The sequence below is a fragment of the Solanum lycopersicum genome, chromosome 2 (assembly GCF_036512215.1).
Source record: "Solanum lycopersicum chromosome 2, SLM_r2.1".
NCBI lineage: Eukaryota > Viridiplantae > Streptophyta > Magnoliopsida > Solanales > Solanaceae > Solanum > Solanum lycopersicum.
In genome coordinates, this window is record NC_090801.1 from 47,269,776 (window position 1) to 47,292,186 (window position 22,411).

At 32.0% G+C, this 22,411-nt stretch overlaps 2 protein-coding genes across 2 annotated transcripts; one reads left to right on the forward strand and one right to left on the reverse strand.

The window, feature by feature from the left end:
* Positions 1-11,723: 11,723 nt before the first annotated feature.
* On the reverse strand, positions 11,724-12,789 carry LOC104645573 (NDR1/HIN1-like protein). Its single transcript, XM_010317424.3, has one exon. The coding sequence runs from the start codon at positions 12,676-12,678 to the stop codon at positions 11,905-11,907; it is 774 nt and encodes a 257-aa protein (XP_010315726.2). The 5' UTR covers positions 12,679-12,789; the 3' UTR covers positions 11,724-11,904.
* Positions 12,790-19,699: 6,910 nt separating this feature from the next.
* LOC138342102 (uncharacterized) lies at positions 19,700-20,356 on the forward strand. Its single transcript, XM_069294291.1, has one exon. The coding sequence runs from the start codon at positions 19,700-19,702 to the stop codon at positions 20,354-20,356; it is 657 nt and encodes a 218-aa protein (XP_069150392.1).
* The last annotated feature ends 2,055 nt before the right edge of the window (positions 20,357-22,411 follow it).

A 22,411-nucleotide genomic window follows, 5' to 3' on the forward strand; every position in this document is an offset into this window, starting at 1 on the left:
AAAGTCGCAACTTTTCATAAAAGTCGCAACTCTTCATTTTTCATTCACACCTTTTAAAATCCAACAGAAACTTGAAGAACCAACCATTGAAACTGCATAGCGATTCATGGAGCTTGAAGCTTGAGTTTGAATTTTTACAAGCGAGTTTCATTTTCAAAAACACAATAATTTTAACCTCTATCTCAAAATACCCATATCGAAAACAACACACCCATTTTTTCAAAACTGAAATAACAGATTTGAATTTGTACAATTAGATGATTTTTTGTCGGAAATTGCAGCGACATGATCTTTTTAGTTTCTTTCTTGTTCTTGTTCTTGTTGTTTTCTGGTGGAATTCAACCGCCTCGTACTGTCGTTTCCGCCGTCGTGTGCGGTGAATTTGAAGAACCAGCGAACACATCTATATATGTGAATTTTTGGGAAGAAGGTTTTTGGATGATTTAAATAGCAACGTTGTTCTTATTTTTGTGCATGAACATAACGTTGACATGTCTTGTTCCTCTGTTTTTGCTTCCTACATTGCTTCTTAAAAGCTCATTAATGGCTCGAAATTTATTTGTTCATTAGGAATTTGAAATGGTATTTGATGAATCTATTTACGTTTTTTTGTTTATGCATTTGGTATGTAAGACCAGATTAAATAGGTTATGAATCAGATTTAACTGATAATTTATTTTAAATGGGTAATTCGGATCAAAATTAGGAATTTGAGATCGAGTTGGGGAAATCGTTAGTTTGAAGACACGTATGATAAGTTTGTAAAAAGTAGAGGTAAAAATAACTTTATTTTGACAGTAAAGACATAGTCAACCAGTAAAACAAAGTTGAAGGCTATTTTTAACCTTTTTTTTTCAACGAATCTTGAATTGATTTTAATGTATGCTCTTATGGATTATTTTATTAAGACAATTATAAGACAAACGTATTTTTTAAAATTATAATCTAATTTTGTAAGAGTAGCTTTTTAAGAGACCATTTATACTAGCAATTAGCAAACCTTTTAGAAAACTTTGTCCTAAGCATAAGTTTTAAGAAAATATATTAGAAATGACTATAATTTGGGTTTAGTTAAAGATCTATAATTATAATTTATTAAATTATGAATTAAATATATTTGGGGAGGAGAGATGCAAATGAGATTAGGAGAGCGAGAAAAAAGGCGACCGAGAACTGGGAGAGTGTGGAGAAATGTGAGAGAGGTTAATTACTTTTTTGTATTTGTTATATCATATTTATCACGAAAGTAATTTGTACAATTAATTTGTATCAAATAAATATCATTGTATAAAAAAAATATTGTATATAGCTACATAGAAGGAGACAACCGATTGAAATCGATAGAAGGGGAGAGAGGCAAGCAAGATCGATAGAAGGGGGAGAGAGGCAAGCAAGATCGAAATAGGGAAGAGACATGTTGTATTTATGGTATCATGGATATAATTAATACCAAATATAAATATAATTAATACAAAATACGAATCTCTCACCTATATTTGATTGAATACTATTGATACATATTATATTTGACAAAAAGGATAAATGCATATTGTCTTCGTTGTATCAAGTTTTTCACAAATACAATAATATAAATATAGTTGATACATAATACAAAAATACAATTATAATATTACATGAGAAGTTTTTTGGGTCGCAGTTGTTTGAGGTAAAGAGAGGGAGCGGTGTGACAGAGAGACATGTAGATGACAATGAGGGGGAGAGAGGCAATCTAGAGAATATTATATGTTTGTTATAAAATCATATAAGTAGCTATAAATTATAATTATCTTAAATTGTAGTGATTTATCATAAATACAATGCACATATAAACCTTGTTGTGTAATTTTTCCTTAGGTAAACATAAAATAGGTAATAATTAAATCAGCCCATATTTGATATGTATAAAAATTGATTGGGTAATTATTGATTGGATAAAATACTAGTTTACCCATATTTTTATGAATAAGTAGTACTTCATTTAAGAATTCAATATGTGAAGATATTTTAGTCTTCTTTTAGATAAAAAATATTGAACATGCTTCATTTAGTTTTATTGTATCATAAATATAAAAAGAAGTCCTAAAACTTTTCAATATAAAATAAATTTATGGAATAACAAGATGAATTTTTTTTAATTTCAAAGTAAATGAATATTTATTTTTTAGGACTAAACCATGCTTAATGCACTTTAACCAATGTCAATATAAATACATGATTTGCTTATTTTACACTATTATTGATTATTCAATATAAAATTAAATAAATAAAATGTAATTATAATTAACAAAATGTTATAAAATCAAGCTCATAAGAGATATAATTATAAAGAGAAGAAGAGAAGGGATGTAGATAGAATAAGAGGAATTTTCTTATTATTCAAGTGTATTCAAGTCTCATATGTATCTATATTACAATAGTGAATGAACAACCCTATTTATAGAGTGAGAAATCACTCCAAAGGTCACCATATTAAGTATCATAATAAATAGATACATTCTTATCCAAAAAGGTTCATGTAACCTAGTGAATATGAATGGTTGTTCATGTACCAACCTTATGGACTATCCACTCATTCAATGAATTTATAACACCCCCCCTTGGATGTCCATAGATAATGTGCCTCGTTAAAACCTTACTAGGAAAAACCCTGTGGGAAAAAATTCTAGTGAAGGAAAAAGAGTACACATATCTTTTGATACGCACCATACGCACCATTTGTTGCCTCATTAAAAACCTTGCCAGGAAAACCCAGTGGGAAAAAACCTCGATCAAGGGAAAAAGAGTGCAACGCGTATTGTACTCCCCCTGATTAAAACATCACTTAATTTCTTGTGATGATGTCTCCAATCTTCGTACATTGTGGTTGGTATATTCCTTTTTAAAAAAAAAACCACACATTTCTTGAATATAGTGTGTCATTTATCTCAACCAGACGCACTTTTGACTTGCTTCATGGAGGACTTTTATTTTTGCAGAGCAACATTTGCTTCATTGATCCCCAGGATATTATTGTGCCTCCACATGCAAACACATAGCGTGCTTGAGATAGAGCTTTATGCGGATCAGATAAATATTCTGCATCTGCGTAATCAATCAATTTTGTCTTGGATTCCTCGGGATAGAATAAACCCATAACTATGGTCCTTCGAGGATATTCAATCATGTGCTCAACACCATTTCAATGTCCTTTTATCGGGGAGAAACTGAATCTTGCCAGTAAATTTACTGCAAAACAAATATCTGGTCAAATATTGTTAGTAAGATGCACTAGTGCCCTGATTGCACCAAGATAGAGTTTCATCACCAAGAAACTCTTATCCTTCTTTTGAGATCAAACTGAATCGTCATTTATGTCAAGTGATCTCATAATCATTGGGGTACTCAATGAATGTGATATATCCACATAAAATTGCATCAAAATTTTTCAGTGTATGTGCACCGTTAGACAAATATTTTATTTGTCAAATTAACAATCTGTAGGTCAAGACAAAATTTTGTCTTACCAAGACCTTTTCATAAAAATACAAGGACAATTAGGGTCATTCTTTTGTACCCTTTTTCTTCCTTGACTATTTCAATCCATATAAGAATTCTTGAAGCTTTATTGGATAAGTTTCTTTCAAACTCTTATATGCTTCAGACACCTCAATTGTTTCAAGGATTTTCATATAACCTTCATTGTCTAGCTAGACATTACAATTATTCATTTACATGCATTCAAGTTTTCATATGTTGCCAGATCAAAACAAACCTCATTTCATCCACCAAAGGAGAAAACATCTCCACTAATGCCAGGATTTTTGCGATAAACCTTTATGCCCCAAGGCACAAATCGTATTTGATATCTTACGGTTATACTATCGCATAATAATTTATTTGTACCCCACTGACATTATATCTTGATTTATGGACTACCAGTCCAAAATGTCACTTTTCTAAGTGAAACAAAATATACTTGAATTGTGCATTTTACTTGGCCAACCATTTATCTGTCCACACTATATGACAGATTTGAATTCAAGATCCTCATCACAATTTATATCATTGAGCGCTACCTCATATCAAAGATACCGTCGACGGTTATTTGATATCGATTCCAACAAGACATAACTTATCGAGATCTCTTCATTTTTCATTATTTCAGGTACCTGAACCTTTTTCAAGATTTTATGAAGTGTTATGTCAGTGCTCTTTTATAGCACTTGCCTCATTATTATGACCATATTGATCATTTGCTCCTTCGTTCTACAAGGAATTTTATATTTGGAATCGATTGGTCTATTACGCTTCCGGCGTATCATAGACTCTGTACTTCAAGGACTTCACATTGGAGCATTTGCAGCTGAATTATATCATAGGGTCAGTGCATTCATCTGGCAACTGATTTGCAACATTATGCAACTGAATTATCCCTTGAACTTTAAGTTCACATATTTATTTTAACGAGGATCTAGATAATTCATAATTAACCTCACACATAATTTTCAGCTGTCAATCATCTCTCCCCCTAATGTTAGAAAATCTAACATTCATTCCAAAAGTTCATCTTTGTGCGTGGTGGAGTAATTAAAATCATAACCGCACATTCAACATTTTAGATGAAAATTATATGGTTCCTGACCCTGAACCAATTTTAATGGGGAAACCTTGTTGGTTTGATGCATACATGTGTTGCTACATGTTAAACAAAATTATCTCATACCAAATCATATTTGGGAGTTTTGTTCTCATAACCATGATTTTGCTATAATTGGAGGCATACAATTTCTGCTAAAATCAACCAGCATTATCAATATAATTTCATAGTTTGGAACTATGCTCTTAATTTTAACAATTTGAGCAAACAACCTTACAAAAACCAATTTGTAAGTTGACAACAAAATACATGTGACCATCGCATAGATGCATCAATCATATAGTTGCAAATGATCCACATGACAGGTGAACGGGCCCATATTCACCCTTTTATATGTTCCAAAAATTTTTAGGGGATTACAGTCCCGACCTTAGCTGGTACAATGATCATTTTATCAAGAGAACAAGCAACACAAGAGAATTCTTGAAGAATCTTTATTTCTTCATCATATAAATCATCTGAATTCTCAATCACGTTTGCATTACATTTAATCGGAATGGTCAACCAGTCATGCCAACTGATCTTTATTTTAGTACACTTATAATTTACTTTTACATGTGATTTCATCAGCATGTACATGTTTGTATGGAACAAACAAGAGGAAAAGTGGGGTAATCTATAAACATTATAACCCTTTTCGGTTGTAGTGATTTATAGTCTCAATATTTATTTTCATTCATCCGAAACTTAAAAAATTTCTTTTGAGACTTACTACAACCCCAATATTATTCCTCTTATAATAGCACAACTCGTTAGAGCTTGCAATTAATTTTGTGTACTATCACATATTGCATGACAACATCCCTATGGTGAGCATCTCCTTCAAGGAGGAAATTATATTATTATTTCATGGTCAAAATCATTACGAGCAAGACGTCTTTCTTGCTTTACTTTTGTTGTACCATAGGTACACAACAAATGACAAATTTGTATTGCCACACAATAATGACCACAACCCTTATAGGCAAGAACTGTTTCTTTCTTTTGCCCTTTCGGTAGTTTATATCATAGTGACGTATAAAATGTACAATACAATTAACCATTTCTGCCAAATAAAATTTATTTCCTCTCAAATCTCCCGTAGAGATGAGAAGTGACATGTATCATTTTTTATTTTTTTTTCTCAAACCTTCCATAGAGGTGAGTTATGGCATATATCCAACCCATAATGATTTTATCACATATGGACCCATTCTCTTATAAAATGGTCGAGCATTCACGATACTCATCACAAGTCACATTCTGTTCAAGGAATTGACTAATCATTTATATGTACTTCATAAATTTGCATTATAAGCACATTGTCATGTCTTTAAAATTCATCATATTTCCATGACACACCTCAACATCACTTTGAAAGATTAAGTGTACCATCACTTTATCTTCTTGTATCATGATAGAGGATTTATAAATTTGTCAAATTATTGGGTTGACAACATTCACAAGTCTAATGACCTTTCATACCATTTTGATGATAAAAATTGCCTTCACATTTTGAAGGACTATTTGGAGAACCCATAGTGTTCTTCCTTTTATAATTACCACAATGATGACTATTATATTTATGTCCCTCCACGCCCTTATTCATATCATTAATCATTTGTCATCTTTCAGACTAACATTCACTGCTACCACATTCGTATGATTGAATGGAGCAAGTTAACAGGCGGATTTCAGAGTTATTACATGTTGCTACCACATTCTTTTCAAGGAATGAAGCAAATTCAATAGAACGAATTTCAAGACTTTTCATCAAAGCCTAGTCATCATTATATCATCATTATGGTGCATTGACTCAAACTCAATGTCTTATCCATATAAGGCGTTTTACGCCATAATTCTATGGGACTTGAACCCAATCACGGTGCATCAAAACTCAAATTGATGTCTTACCCTTTTGGTGCGATAGAACTTGAATCTATCGTCTTATCCTCAAATATTTTTCATTATGGTGCATCCGGACTTTAACCTGATGTCTTACCCTTTTGGTGCGATGAAACTTGAATTCATCGTCTTACCCTTAACCAACGGTATAATAAATCGAAGTACAACATGACTCATCCTTTGAGTCTTTCAAAATAATCAAAATAACATTCAAATTCATGCTATTAAAATTTTATACCTTCTTCTATTTAAGAAATTTTGTATAGCATGTCATATTCAACCAATAGTAGTATATGTCTTCGGTTCCTGATAATTGTTAGTGACTGAATACTATTTTTATTCTAAATCATAAAAATATTCTAGAAAATACATACCTGATTTTATGCATATAATACCTTGATTCTCATAACGAGATCAACCAAAACATGAGTTAAAGAAAAACTAAAAATCAATCTTAATTGACTAAAGACTCATGCTGATAACGTGTTATAAAATCAAGCTCATAAGAGATATAATTATAAAGAGAAGAAGAGAAGGGATGTAGATAGAATAAGAGGAATTTTCTTATTATTCAAGTGTATTCAAGTCTCATATGTATCTATATTACAATAGTGAATGAACAACCCTATTTATAGAGTGAGAAATCACTCCAAAGGTCACCATATTAAGTATCATAATAAATAGATACATTCTTATCCAAAAAGGTTCATGTAACCTAGTGAATATGAATGGTTGTTCATGTACCAACCTTATGGACTATCCACTCATTCAATGAATTTATAACACAAAAGAAATGTACATTTGAATTACATATTTTTTGAGGGTCAAAGACTTCACTTTTTCAGTTATAGAGAAGAATAGTTAATTCTATAGAATAACATAAAAAAGAAGAGAAGTTACACTATTTTTAGTAATATCATAAATATTGAGCGAATAAAAGTTAGAAGTTTAACCCATTTGGCTAATTCATATTTTATACATAGTTTACCGATATTTTAATTATATTTTATGGATCAAATTTGAGTGTCAACCCATAGTGAAAACTCACTCACCCGACTCACTAAAATATGAGCGAGTTGAATGAATCACCAAAATATAAGCTCATTTTACCGGCACTACTTTGTACAAACATTTTCTATTACCTTGCACATTTTGTTTACCTTGATTATTTTTTTAAAAAATAAAAATAAAATTAGATTAAAGACCAAATCCAGCAAATGGCCCTTTTGTATAGTCCAGCAAGGAGCAGGTGCAATTCGTGATGGGCCTGTTCAAAAGTAGAGCAGTTTGAAGGATAAAGCTCAGGTCCATGAAGTTTTCAGGTACTTAACCACTAAAGCAATTCAACTTGACTTAAATCTTTTTTGGTGAGGTAATTAGTTTTCAACTCATGTTAGGTAAAATTTAGGGATAATTACACTAAATGACTTCTTGATCATTTTCCCTTTCTTTTTTCTAGTCCAAACTTCTTCACAATCACAATTTATGTTATTTTTTTTTTATTTTTCAGCTTTATGAAAATTATAGATATATTTTTTAAAATTTAATCTTGTGTTACAATAGCCAAACAAGAGTTTATCAAGATGAAGAAGAAAGATTCGTCTAAGGAGATTATCAAAAATTATTTGCTACAAATCATCAAAATAAAGAAGAAAATTTAATGGGGGTGGAAGATTCATCAAGAGTTTGATAGATTATAATTTGAAAAAGTAGAAGTTTTTATTTACAAATAAATAGATGCATATTTTGTTGATTATATAATTTTTCAATTAATAATTTATCCATCAATATATGTACCCTTCAAGAATAAGATTATATTATAAAACACACTTTTTATATCAAGGGCTAACATGATCTTCAAATGACTATTTTATTGCTTAATTTTTATTTTTTTTGATATTTTCATCATACATACAAACTTTTGTCTTTTGAAAATATTATCCATACTCCATCGATATATATTATGTATATAACATTTTAATATGACAAATTTCTTGATCAATATTTCATCATCTTTGCTTAGTTTCATCCGCTTCTTTTCATCCGAATTTAGATGATATAGCACATTTTTTTTTCTTTTGTAGAATTTCAATTGACCAAAAAAAAGAGATAAAATTCTCTCCATTAAGTTCTGTTTTGTATTTGTTAGCACTTATATAAAATTAATATATATATATATATATATATATATATATATATATATATATATATATATATATATATATATATATATATATATATATATATATATATATATATATATATATATATATATGATTGTTGGATTCAATTTTCACAATACATATAAATCTTTTAATTTAATGATATTTTTTCGAATGAATCAAGTTTTTTCTGCTAGTGCCCAATTGCAATGAGTATATTTTCTTAAGTTAAGAAATCCTAAAAATATAAAAATAATTATACATAGAGAAAATTGATATTTGTTTAATTAAATTGATTATGAAACTGAAAAGATGATTTTAGTCTCTTCACTAATTAATTTGTTTGATAATTAAATTTTTTTATAATAGTTATTACATCTGATAAATTACAAAAACCTTCCTCTATTCATATTTTCTACTTAAATGACATATCTCCTCAACTCCTTTCAATGATTCTCTTCATTACCTCTACATTTAGTTTTCTCAAAACATAATGGCGAGTTTTTGACCAAAATGAGCTATTTTTAAAATCAATTCACCAAAATAATACGTTTTTAATTTTTTTTACAAAACTAGTATAAACGTACTTCATGGTAACGTTTTAGGATATTTTCATTATAAAAATTCAACGGACAAAAAGTTAACAGGTTGGCGACGTTAAACGCATAAACGTAACTGTGAGTGACGTTTTAGGTGTAAAACGTTACTCAAGAGTACGTTTTTGGAGAATCCAATCACGGGCCACTGACTCCAATCCTGCAAAGGCGGAGTCAAATCATTCAACTGTAAAACGTTACTATGAGTAACGTTTTACACCTAAAATGTTACTTTGACTCCCGTTTCTTAGATTTGATTGATTGATAGTTGAAGGAATGGGGACGGATAAAATTATTATTATTATTATTATTATTATTATTATTATTATTTGTTATTATTATTATTATTATTATTATTAATTCTTATTTTTCATAATTGTATCAGACTCGGTAACATTCATATTGATATAAATATTATAAGAAATAGAGTATTTATATTAATTGTATTTACACTAAATCAGACAAATTTAATCTAAAGAGTTACTAATTTTGTGTGTACGCAAGTACGGTTGCGGCTCATACATTGCTAACTTACAATGGCAGTTCCTATATTAGAAATTTTTAATTTTTTTCCTAAATATGATAGAGATATTAAAATCTCCAATGGAGTTGATGTTGGTCTACGGAAAGTGGAATATACACAGCTTTACCCCAATTTTTTGAAGATAGAAAAGCTATTTCAGAACACGCTCGTTCAAATAAAGCATCCCAAAGACTACCAATAGCTATTTGGAAAAAAATATATCTTTTCTATTCCTTTAGACAACCGCAAAATATGATATAAGAAACTTACCACTTAAGCCAGAACAACAAACAAACAGTGAGATGTTTTCTTGACGTCCATCAACTTGGAAACATTTTCAAGCACAAATATATTATACTCTAAAAGCAATGATCAGAGAAATAATAAGAGTGCATTTAGGAACGTTAAATGTACATTCAGAAACTCTTCGTTTTCTTTCAACAAAAGTTTCATAATTTCTTTACATACTCAACTGTTAATTGGGTCAATTTGACCTTTGCTATAACACTTTCTGCATATCTGCCCAAATATCAGATGAAGTTTACACAATGTCCTATAGAGAAAGATAGATAAAGCTTGAAATGAAATCTTTCGATCGTTTATATCAACAATGACTCCTCTGTAAGTATGGTTAAGAGGGAGTACTTCACTTTCATTCTTATCCTACTATCTTCTACACACAGCTTTGCACCAGTCCTTCAACTATCAATCAATCAAATCTAAGAAACGGGAGTCAAAGTAACATTTTAGGTGTAAAACGTTACTCATAGTAACGTTTTACAGTTGAATGATTTGACTCCGCCTTTGCAGGATTGGAGTCAGTGGCCCGTGATTGCATTCTCCAAAAACGTACTCTTGAGTAACGTTTTACACCTAAAACGTTACTCACAGTTACGTTTATGCGTTTAACGTCGTCAACCCGTTAAATTTTTGTCCGTTGAATTTTTATAATGAAAATATCCTAAAACGTTACCATGAAGTACGTTTATACTAGTTTTGTGAAAAAAATTAAAAACGTATTATTTTGGTGAATTGGTTTTAAAAATAGCTCATTTTGGTCAAAAACTCCATAATGACTTTAAATTTTTGTCTATAATTTGCACATCAGATATTCAAGGTTTACATGTAAAACGTTTTCACATATGAATATGTTTTTCTCTATTTGTGGTTTCAAGCTTTTGATAACAATATATACTTTAATTTATTTTTTTTTAAAAAAAATTAGAAAATAGTACTGTGTTGTGTTGTTCTTTTTATTAGTTGGTTGGTCCATTTCATAACTTACAAAAATCCTTGTCTATTTATATTTTTACTTAAGTAACATTATTTCTATAATAATTCTTTGATAATTAATAAAAAAATTATATCTTATAAATTGAAACAATTATGATAAACATTTTAAAATTTTTACCTAAGTATTAATCATTTTTTTTAGTATATGCTACTTTATAAGAAAAATTTATCTCTAAAATAGTTGTTATGATCGCGCATGTTAACTTGCGTAAACATAAAGTTGCATTTACTATTGGTTTTCATTATAATAATTATTAGAGCTCGTTGTACTCAAGGATCAGAGGGAACAAAAAAATGTTTTAGTTTCACACAATTTTTAGGGGTGTTCAAATCGATAAAAGATCTCTTCAAATAAAATATCAAATCAAATTAACATATATTTTTTAATTTGATTGATTTGGTTTATTATTTCTTAAAATCAATAATATTTGCTCTGATTCAGTTTTAATAATCTAATAAATTCACTACATTGTTTGACTTTAATTTTAAACGAATCTCAATTCAAATCAAACTATCAACACCCCTTCTAACTGTGCTAACAATCAATTGATGATGATGTTTATTCAACTATTTATTTGATGTGTTATAATTTAAGTAAATATTGAAAATGACAAAGAGAGTAGTGAAGATAAATCAAACTGGAATAATTATACTATAATAACTCAATTAAATACAAAATAGTATGAACAGAATAATACACAAACGCTCAACAGGGAAAAAAAATAATACAATCCTCCACCTTATTGTTGTATACAAAAAAGAAAATAGCGGTGGATTATAATAATCAAGAAAAATAATATAATGTATCAATTAAAACCTAAAACGAACCTTACACTTATTATCCCTGATTCGAATAACATTATCCTGAGATAAATTATCCACGTTTAGGCTGCACTTCAACAAGAATTTCCATTTCATTAGCTTCAATTTCCCCAATTTAATCCTCACAGGAACCTTAACTCGAATATTCAATGGAATTTTGCCTGCCTGTTGATCTTCTTGCAATAATTGTAACAAATTTGTAGCATTCTCTGTTTGTCCTGTTAAGTGGACGTTAAGTTGCGTAGTATTTCTGTGACCTTGATAAAACTTTGGCAATTTCCCTTGGCATAAATTTGTGCCTTTGTACCATACACTCAAATGGCTTCCGTTTTCGTAGTAAATTCCGATTCGTTTATTGGGATTTCTTGCGGTTATGTTCACGTTAAATGTCGCGGACAAGCTCGTATCGGTGTTGAGGTTAAATTGGGTAATTCTCATGCTATCGATGGAGTATTTTGGTAATTTTGGTTGGAAGACTAGGTAAATTACGGCTGCTGCGATGCCTATGAGTACGATTAGTAAGAAAAATAGGCAACATGTCCAACATAGGCATCTTATGCAGCAGCCTCTTTTCTTTTTTGGTGATTTTAAAGGTGAATATGGGGTTAACGATCTTTTCAATAGTGGTGGTGATTGCTGACGCTCAGGATCCCCGTTCTCTGAACGGGAAGAGCCACGTGGCACTAACGGAGCTGAGGGCTTGGGTGGCGGGGCTACTTGCTCCGGCTCCGGAACCGGATGGATTTTTTGTTGATCAGCCATAAGGGAAACTAAATGTTGTTACAAGAATAAAGAGAGGAAAATATTGTATGAAACGTTTCAATTTTGGACCAAGATATTTTTATTTTGTATATATAGGAGTTTGAAAGGTCTTAGATAGATGTGAAAGTGGCACTAAAATTCAAATAAATTGAAGCATTATGATAGTCATCTGTAGGTTATGAAGCTTCCTTATTTTTGACTTTCATGTTAGTTAATGGTTGACGAGTCTCGTGTTTGAATAAATAATTTTTTTAAGTATTTGGGAGTCTCCACCTGCCTTAAATTGAGTCTTATGTTCCTATCTTGCTTTTGCATATTTCTGGTCAATGTCCGATATTTATATAAGAGCTTGATTAAATTTAAATTTATATTAAAAAGTATTATATTGAGATAAATTGTTCTCTAACAAAGACTATTTCATATTCAGAAGAATTTCAACTTGAAAACTCTGATTTGCATACTCCTATTTCAATATATCTTGGTACGGAATTTAAAAAAACGTAAATTCTAAAAACTAAAAATAAGAATATATTAAAATATCTTTTGTGATTTTGAATATGTCAAATAAAAAGTTAGATGAATAAATTTATTAAAAAGAAAAAAAAGATTTTTAAAATGGACTAAAAATATTACTTTTTATTTTTCGAGAGTCAAACAGTTTAATTTTGATCGGATATTTGTGTATGGATTCTTCAAATTTTTTGAAATGAAACTTATATATTTGCAAACTACGTAAAGAGTTCTATAAGTCACAATAATTGATGATTTAAAATGTCAAAAGAATCTATAAAAATTTACGATAAAACATAAACTTATTTAAATTTAAAATGTGAAAAATATCATATAGAGTAGAGGAATGCCAAATTTTCTTTGTTGAAGACTTGGGACGCGTTAATGCTTAGAGGTCCGAAAGTGCGGCTTTGGTGCATTCATCATCACAGGAGAATAAATTTAAATAATTTTCAAAGTAGATTATTAATTTCTCTATTTTATAAATTAATAAAGTCTACATTTGATATGGAAAATTATCTATCGCGTGAACTTGGAATATTAAATTACAAAACATAATATCATTCATGATTTTTAGATCATTTTGTGGTAACGATTTTTATAAGTTTGTAACCAATCGTTAAAGTTTGAATCTTCAATATTAAACCGTTTAAATATTGACCTTAGATACCCTTGGAAAAAAATTGTATGATTAGTAGTATCCAGACTCCAATCTTAAAAATTGATAATTTATTTAACATGTAAAAAAATTTAACAAAAAGTGTTTGTGTTTATTCAAATGCGTATATAAAATATGCTATCAGCACAAGTAGACAAATGTGAAAATAGGCCCTGTCATAAGCAGGGGTGGTTCGACAGTGTTAAAAAAAGATATGTGTTTTAGGCTCCCAAATTTAAGGGCCCTCATTTTTTTTTTTATAAAAGTAGGTTATAAGTTATTATTTTTTAATTAATATTGAATACTATTTGTAGAAAAAAATAAAATTTTCATGAAAAATGAAGGAATTATTAGAAGAAATTTGACATATTTGGAGTACTATATAAGATGAAAAATAATTTAAAATAGGAATAGTTATATTATCAATTGACAACTAGAAGAAATCAATTGTATAAAAGTTATTCAAGTTTAAGACCTCGTTTAATTTTTGCTTTAGGCAATGTTATTTCACGTTAAGATATGACATTTAGGCTTAACTTAATCTCAAGCAAGCTTTTGATGGGAGGTTTATCCAACTCCATATGATAATACTATATTCTCATCTCTCTATCGATGTGAGATATCTTAACTCTCTTTCATACGCCCAGATCTCAGGAGCGTGAGCACTTCTAAATGAATATCATGTTAGGATATGACAACTGAGCCAGTAGCGGAGCTACACTTGATTGAGGTGTTCGATTGGACACCATTCGTCGAAAAATTACACTGTATATATTACTATTAGTAAAATAATATTGTAGATGGTTAAATAAAAAATTTTGAACACCCTAAATTTTCAATAAAGTTTCTTAGCCTAGTTTGATTCTGCAAAGCGAAGGTGTTTGCAACTAGTTAGGTGCAGGTTTGATTCCCCGGATCTACACCTTTTTTACATATTAAAAAGGTTCCTAACTAACGCCTAAATTGATTCGACTTTTGACTTTTTGTTTTTTCTTAGACATTTAAACAAAATTCAAAAGTAATTATTTAGTGTTATGAAACTATATAAAATTAAAAGAATAAAGTAGAGAGAAGAGAAAAGAACTCTTATTCATTTTGAAGTATATTCAGGATTCATCGATCTTTCTCAAATCTTATTTACAATGAAAGAAAACCTTTTATTTATAGGGAAAACCTTACTTGGACTTCAAGTAGGATTTTTAACCATATCCTACAAGGACTCCACATAATTAGACATTCACTATAATACAAATTGTTTTTAACACTCCCTCTTGAATGTTGGTAGATTATGTGCCTCGTTAAAACCTTACTAGATAAAACCCAGTGGGAAAAAATCTAGTGAAGGAAAAAGAGTACAAATATCTAATAATACACATTATGGATGCTTCATTAAAAACCTTACAAGGAAAACCCAATGGGACAAAACCTTGTGAGGAAAAAAGAGTATATCTGTAACGATCCAAAAAATATATATATATTAATTAAGTAAATAAGAATAAATAGGTATTTAAGGGAATAATGGTCCTTTCGCGTATTAATTAAAATAAACCAGATTTGTATTTATTTATTTTAAATTCTATTTGACTAATTCTTGAATTAGTCTCCTAATCCTAATAGTTCTCTCTCTCTCACGTTCTCCATCTTTCTCACGTTCTCCATCTTTCTCACATTATTCTGCCAAATATCAACAGTTCTTCATGCTTGAAGAACTCACATAAAATTTTAAGAAAAACAAAGCAATCAAAAAAATATTAAGGCGAAGAGAAGTTGTTCGATGAGTGGTGTGGACGTTGAAGTAACTTGGACTGATTTTTGGAGAGAGTTTTGGGTAGCGAATTCTTTGTTTGAATATCAATAAAGGTATGTGTTTCTCTCATGGAATTCTTTCTCCAAGAGTACTTTCTTTCGAACGTTTCTTATACTCTTGAAACTAAGGTTGTTCCCCTTCGTATGTCCTTGTCCTTAGCTTCCTAACGAATTTGTAGGATGGGTATGTTGTGCTGCTAGATTTTTGCATGAATGATGTGTTTAAGTTAAATATAAATGTATTTATGTGCGGAAAATCACAATAATGATCATCAAAATATGACCGGAAAAGTTGATGTATGGGTGTGCATAGGGCAGTGTTTTAGGCATTATTTTGGGGTGTATAAGTTGTGTATTTATCATGTATTTTATGTGTGTATTGGGTGTACAATGTGATGTTCATTATTGTGAAGGATAGTGAATTGAATAACCACCTTTTTGCCAATTAAACTTATGAACAATGTGCCTAAAAATGAGTTGAATAATGTCAAGAAATTTTCAGATTTGAGTACTCTATGAAAAGGTTGAAATCTGGGTTTTTAAAAAGAATATTAAATAAGTGAGGTCAATGGGAATTGAACCCAAGACCTCACAGGTTAAAATAGCTGAAAAAAAAGAATGTGGTAAGGGGGATTCGAACTGGGGGCTGGGAGCAGCGAATGTTCGCTAAAAAGAAAAAAAAATGGGGCTGGGGGGAATCGAACCCCCGCCCCTGTCTTGCGCAGAAAAAAAAACAAAGAAAAGGAAATTGGGCTGGAGGGGTTCGAACTCGCGACCCCCCAGCTACGCGCGAAAAAAAAAGCGAGGTGTGGGAATCGATCCCACGACCTCAGTAGGCGAAAAATTAAAAAAAAAATGAGGCTGTGGGGATTCGATCCCATAACCTCACTGCAGATGCCATTTAAATAAATTAAAGAAGGAGGGGCTGTGGGGGTTAGAACCAACCACCTCACAACCTCCTCCTCAGCGACTTTAGCTGAAAAATAAGGGGGATTGTGGGGGTTCGAACCCACAACCTCCCCATTCAAGAGAATTTAATTAAAAAAAAGAAGAAGAAAGATTTGAATTAGAATTCTAATTAAAATAGAAAATTAATTCTTTTATGTAAATATTGAGATTTAAATTAGAATTCTAATTAGAATAGAAAATTAATTCTTTTATGTAAATATGGAGATTTAAAATAGAATTCTAATTAAAATAGAGAATTAATTAATTCATGAAAATGTTGAGATTTAATTTAGAGTTCTAATGTTATGAACATTAGAAATAAAATCAATGAAAAATATAAATGATATCCAAGTGATTCAAGATTTGGGTTTCCGTACCCAAACCTCCGTATTGATACATAAGTCATACATGAGTAAAATAATCAAGAAAAATGCCATCTACTTAGATCAAAAATCAAGATCTTGGTATATATACAAGATACATAAGTCTTGTAATACATAATCTTAGGAAAATAAGAATCACTTAACGAATTATAAATGAAGCCTCATGGCTTGTATGCATAGATACATAAGTTTAACATACGTTCAAAAATAAGTGAACCTAAGATGTACGTAATGAAATGAAGAAATGGACATTCACATAATAAGAGGTGAGTAACTATGAAAAACAAAGGTGCTAATAATGAAGAATGTGGTGACAATCATGATGTGAGGCTAATGTATATGATGAGAGCAATCTCAAATAAGCCTAAGTAAATGTTACCAATGCGTACTCACCAATGAGAGTGTAAGATAATGAAGAGACCAGTCTCTATGAACACTCTAATGAAAATATTGAGTTTAAAACACTTAATACTAATGATGAGATGAGAAATCATCTATTGAGGTATGTTGTCCTCATACTAGAAGCCAACTTCCATGATGTATGAGTTGAATGTAATGGAACTTTTTACTGAGCACCGATAGGCTAGCTATGAGTGGTGATGCCTTCTTTCGGGATGGGCGGAGGTTCACGTAACTCTCATGAGATGAGACTGTCCGGCTTGTAGGGTTTGGGTCTCCATACATCTCCTAGTCTTTGAACCTATATTGCCACTATAAGGATCTGGCGGGGTTGAATTCCCATATAGGCTAGCATGTTATTAAATCACTTTGGCCGGTGATTCCACCTCTTTTAGATGTGGGGGAGACACTGGATTTCATGATGCTCACATGATCTATGTCGGTTAAAGTTAAAGTTCCCAATGAATGAATGAGGCCAGCCTCAAATGAATCATATAAAGAAATGAATGATACCGAAGGTGTTAGGATAGGATAATCAAGAGGTGAGCTAGATTCAGGTAATGACATTAGGTTATTCCTGATCATTGCACAGCAAACGCGATGAAAGTCTTAAACTACATCCTGGGTATAGCTGGTGTTCGCACTGGCCTATGAATGAATTGCAATGAAATACGTATGAAGGAATGAAGCAGACTCTGTGTTTGCTAAAGGAGGCTCCCTAGTTGAGGTCCCATATGTTGAGCCCTCATTTGGGAAAGTCTTAAGGTTAAGTCTATGATAATAAGGTCTCATGGTATATGAATGAATACTATGAAAGAAACTATGTGTTATATGTTATGTGCTATATGAATATGTTATGTGTTGTGTGCCATACGATAATTATAATGATGCATGTCACTCTCATGGCATAACTTTCCCGATCTCAATTTAGCAAGTCCACTGACTTGACTTCCAAACATCATGTTGTTAGGAAAGAGCTCTTATTCCTCATGCATGTCCCTGGTGTGTGCTTGCATATACCCATACTTAGTACAAGTGTGTACTAATTCCATACAAACATCTACTTTTAGGTGCAGGCACAGGTGGACGGTAGAGCTACAAGTTCGTTGTTGCAACTATCCGGACGTTAGCATTCATCTGGAGTTTGGTAGGTTCTCATGCTTTCGAGGATGCTACTATTTTACATTCTAGCGTGGTTTTAGGGTTGAGCTAGTGGAGCATGTTCCACTAGTGTTTCTTTTCCGTTTTGGTTCAGACTTTGTATTGGGGTTATTTTGACCGATATACAATTAATACTTAATGAATTATTTCTTTCAGTTGCTTATATCTTAATTGTTAGATGGTTGATGATGAACAATCATGAAATATAAAGAATGTTTAACAAGTATGATTAATGAATCAAAAGTTTCAAATTTTCCGCTAAAATTAACCTATATATGGTAAGAATGACGTAAGTAGGCTTGTTTGCGACCTCTGAGAGGTCAACGACGCCGGTCTCGTCTGGGTCTAGATCCCAGTCGTGACAAAGTTGGTATCAGAGCGCTAGGTTAGATTCCTAGAATAATGAGTTCACATCAACCACATTGAGTAGTTTCTAAGTCATAGTAGTGAAGTGCACCACTATCCTGGATTAGAGACTGCATGATGCGTAGGAAAATTTTCCCTTCTTCTGATCTTATCGTGCTTTTCCTAATGTTTGAATTCTTGGTGTTATGAACGTGTCTAACATCAATCCTTGTTATTTTCAGAGAATGAACACTTGGAGAACTAAGGGTCTGAGGACGGGAGCAGCAGTAGCTAGGGGTAATCGAAATCCACCCCAGGCTACAGCTGAAGGAGTGGCCATGCTGGTTAACCCAGCTAGGTTGACTGATGCAGAGGTGAGGGCATCTCTATCCCAAATAGCACATGCCATCACGATACAGGCACATGCTATGACTGTCCAAGTCAACCGGCAGGATGTTCAGAGGGAAAACCCACCGATTAGCAGCATGGCTGACAGACTGCGAGATTTCACGAGGATGAATCCTCCTATATTCACAGGGTCTAAGACTTCAGAGGATCCTCAGGAGTTTATAGACGAGGTGCATAAGATCCTGGTGGCCATGGGGGCCACTGATATTGAGAAGGCTGAGCTGACTTCCTACCAACTCAAGGATGTTGCACAGACTTGGTGCAAGATGTGGTAAGATAGCCGTGTCCAAGGAGGAGTGCCAGTCACATGAGAGCTGTTCAAGACAACATTTCTGGAAAGATTCTTCCTAAGAGAGATGAGGGAGACCAAGGTTGAGGAGTTCATCAACCTTAAACAAGGATCATGACAGTCAGGGAGTATTCCCTGAAGTGTGTGAAACTATCAAGGTATTCCAATTCTCTTGTGTCTAATAGCAGAGACGAGATGAGTAGATTCTTGACAGGAATTGCTGAGGATCTCGAAGAGGTGTGTAGGGCAGCTATGTTTCATGACAACATTAACCTTTACAGACTTATGGTCTATGTCCAGCAAGTGGAGGAAAGCAAAAAGAGGATACACACTAGGGTAGGGAATAAGTCAAGGCAAGCTGAGGAGAATTTTTCAAGGAAGAGTAGTACTGAAATCAGGGATAAGTGCAGGTTTACGAAGGGATTCTCCCAGCAAGTGGAATCAAGTTCATCCAAGGGTCGTCATGATAGAAATTCGGAGTCCAGAGTTGAGAGAAACAATGAAGTATATACACTTCAGCAGAGACCACCTTGCAGGAAGTGTGGCAAACTACATGGAGGAGAATGTATGAGGGGCACTAATGCTTGTTATATTTGTGGCAAACTGGGTCACATGGTTAAGGATTGTCCGATTAGGAGAAGTCAAGAACAAGGGAAGAAGAGAGTTCAGTCTAATGGTCCAAGTGAGGAGGCTCCAAGGAGGCAACGATTCTTCGCACTCAAGTCTAGGGGTGCAGAGGAAGACACTTCTGGTGAAGTCACATGTGAGTAGCCTTAATTAGTGTTTCATGTATTTGACTGTGCGTGGTATGTATGCACTAGTATGAGGTTAGACTTCCTACTTCCTACTCTAAGGCTATAAATCTTTATCTCTTCCTATTTTGTTGCTATTGGCTGATTGTACATAGCAATTAAGTTATGATCTGATTGGCATTATGTTGTGTAATGGTAGTGTCATTCGGGAACGAATGTTCCTATAATGTAACGATCCAAAAAAAAAATATTAATTAAGTAAATAAGAATAAATAGGTATTTAAGGGCATAATGGTCCTTTCGCGTATTAATTAAAATAAACCAGATTTGTATTTATTTATTTTAAATTCTATTTGACTAATTCTTGAATTAGTCTCCTAATCCTAATAGTTCTCTCTCTCTCTCATGCTTCTTAACTCTCTCTCTCACGTTCTCCATCTTTCTCACGTTCTCCATCTTTCTCACATTATTCTGCCAAATATCAACAGTTCTTCATGCTTGAAGAACTCACATAAAATTTTAAGAAAAACAAAGCAATCAAAAAAATATTAGGGGGAAGAGAAGTTGTTCGTTGAGTGGTATGGACGTAGAAGTAACTTGGCCTGATTTTTGGAGAGATTTTTGGGTAGCGAATTCTTTGTTTGAACATCAATATAGGTATGAGTTTCTCTCATGGAATTCTTTCTCCAAGAGTACTTTCTTTTGAACATTTCTTATACTCTTGAAACTAATGTTGTTCCCCTTTGTATGTCCTTGTCCTTAGCTCCCTAACGAATTTGTAGGATGGGTATGTTGTGCTGCTAGATTTTTGCATGAATAATGTGTTTAAATTAAATATGAATGTATTTATGTGCGGGAAATCACAATAATGATCATCAAAATATGACCGGAAAAGTTGATGTATGGGTGTGTATAGGGCAGTGTTTTAGGTATTGTTTTGGGGTGTATAAGTTGTGTATTTATCATTTATTTTATGTGTGTATTGGGTGTACAATGTGATGTTCATTATTGTGAAGGATAGTGAATTGAATAACCACCTTTTTGCCAATTAAACTTATGAACAATGTGCCTAAAAATGAGTTGAATAATGTCAAGAAATTTTCAGATTTGAGTACTCTATGAAAAGCTTGAAATCTGGGTTTTTAAAAAGAATATTAAATAAGTGAGGTCAATGGGAATTGAACCCAAGACCTCACAGGTTCAAATGGCTGAAAAAAAAGAATGTGGTAAGGGGGATTCGAACTGGGGGCTGGGAGCAGCGAATTTTCGCTAAAAAGAAAAAAAATGGGGCTGGGGGGAATCGAACCCCTGCCCCTGTCTTGTGCAGAAAAAAAAACAAAGAAAAGGAAATGGGGAGGGGTTCGAACTTGCGACCCCCCAGCTATGCGCGAAAAAAAAGCGAGGCGTGGGAATCGATCCCACGACCTCAGTAGGCGAAAAATTAAAAAAAAAATGAGGCTGTGGGGATTCGATCCCACAACCTCACTGCAGATGCCATTTAAATAAATTAAAGAAGGAGGGGCTGTGGGGTTCGAACCCACCACCTCACAGCCTCCTCCTAAGCGAATTTAGCTGAAAAATAAGGGGGGTTGTGGGGGTTCGAACCCACAACCTCCCTATTCAAGCGAATTTAATTAAAAAAAAATATAAAAAAAGGAAGAAAGATTTGAATTAGAATTCTAATTAAAATAGAAAATTAATTCTTTTATGTAAATATTGAGATTTAAATTAGAATTCTAATTAGAATAGAAAATTAATTCTTTTATGTAAATATGGAGATTTAATTTAGAAATCTAATTAAAATAGAGAATTAATTAATTTATTAAAATGTTGAGATTTAATTTAGAGTTCTAATGTTATGAACATTAGAAATAAAATCAATGAAAAATATAAATGATATCCAAGTGATTCAAGATTTGAGTTCCCGTACCCAAACCTTCGTATTGATACATAAGTCATACATGAGTAAAATATTCAAGAATAATGCCATCTACTTAGATCAAAAATCAAGATCTTGGTATATATACAAGATACATAAGCCTTGTAATACATAATCTTAGGAAAATAATAATCA

What these genes read in the sequence shown, in the direction of transcription:
- LOC104645573 (XM_010317424.3), bottom strand. Translation starts at nt 12,678, where the DNA reads ATGGCTGATCAACAAAAAATCCATCCGGTTCCGGAGCCGGAGCAAGTA.
- LOC138342102 (XM_069294291.1), top strand. Translation starts at nt 19,700, where the DNA reads ATGACAGTCAGGGAGTATTCCCTGAAGTGTGTGAAACTATCAAGGTAT.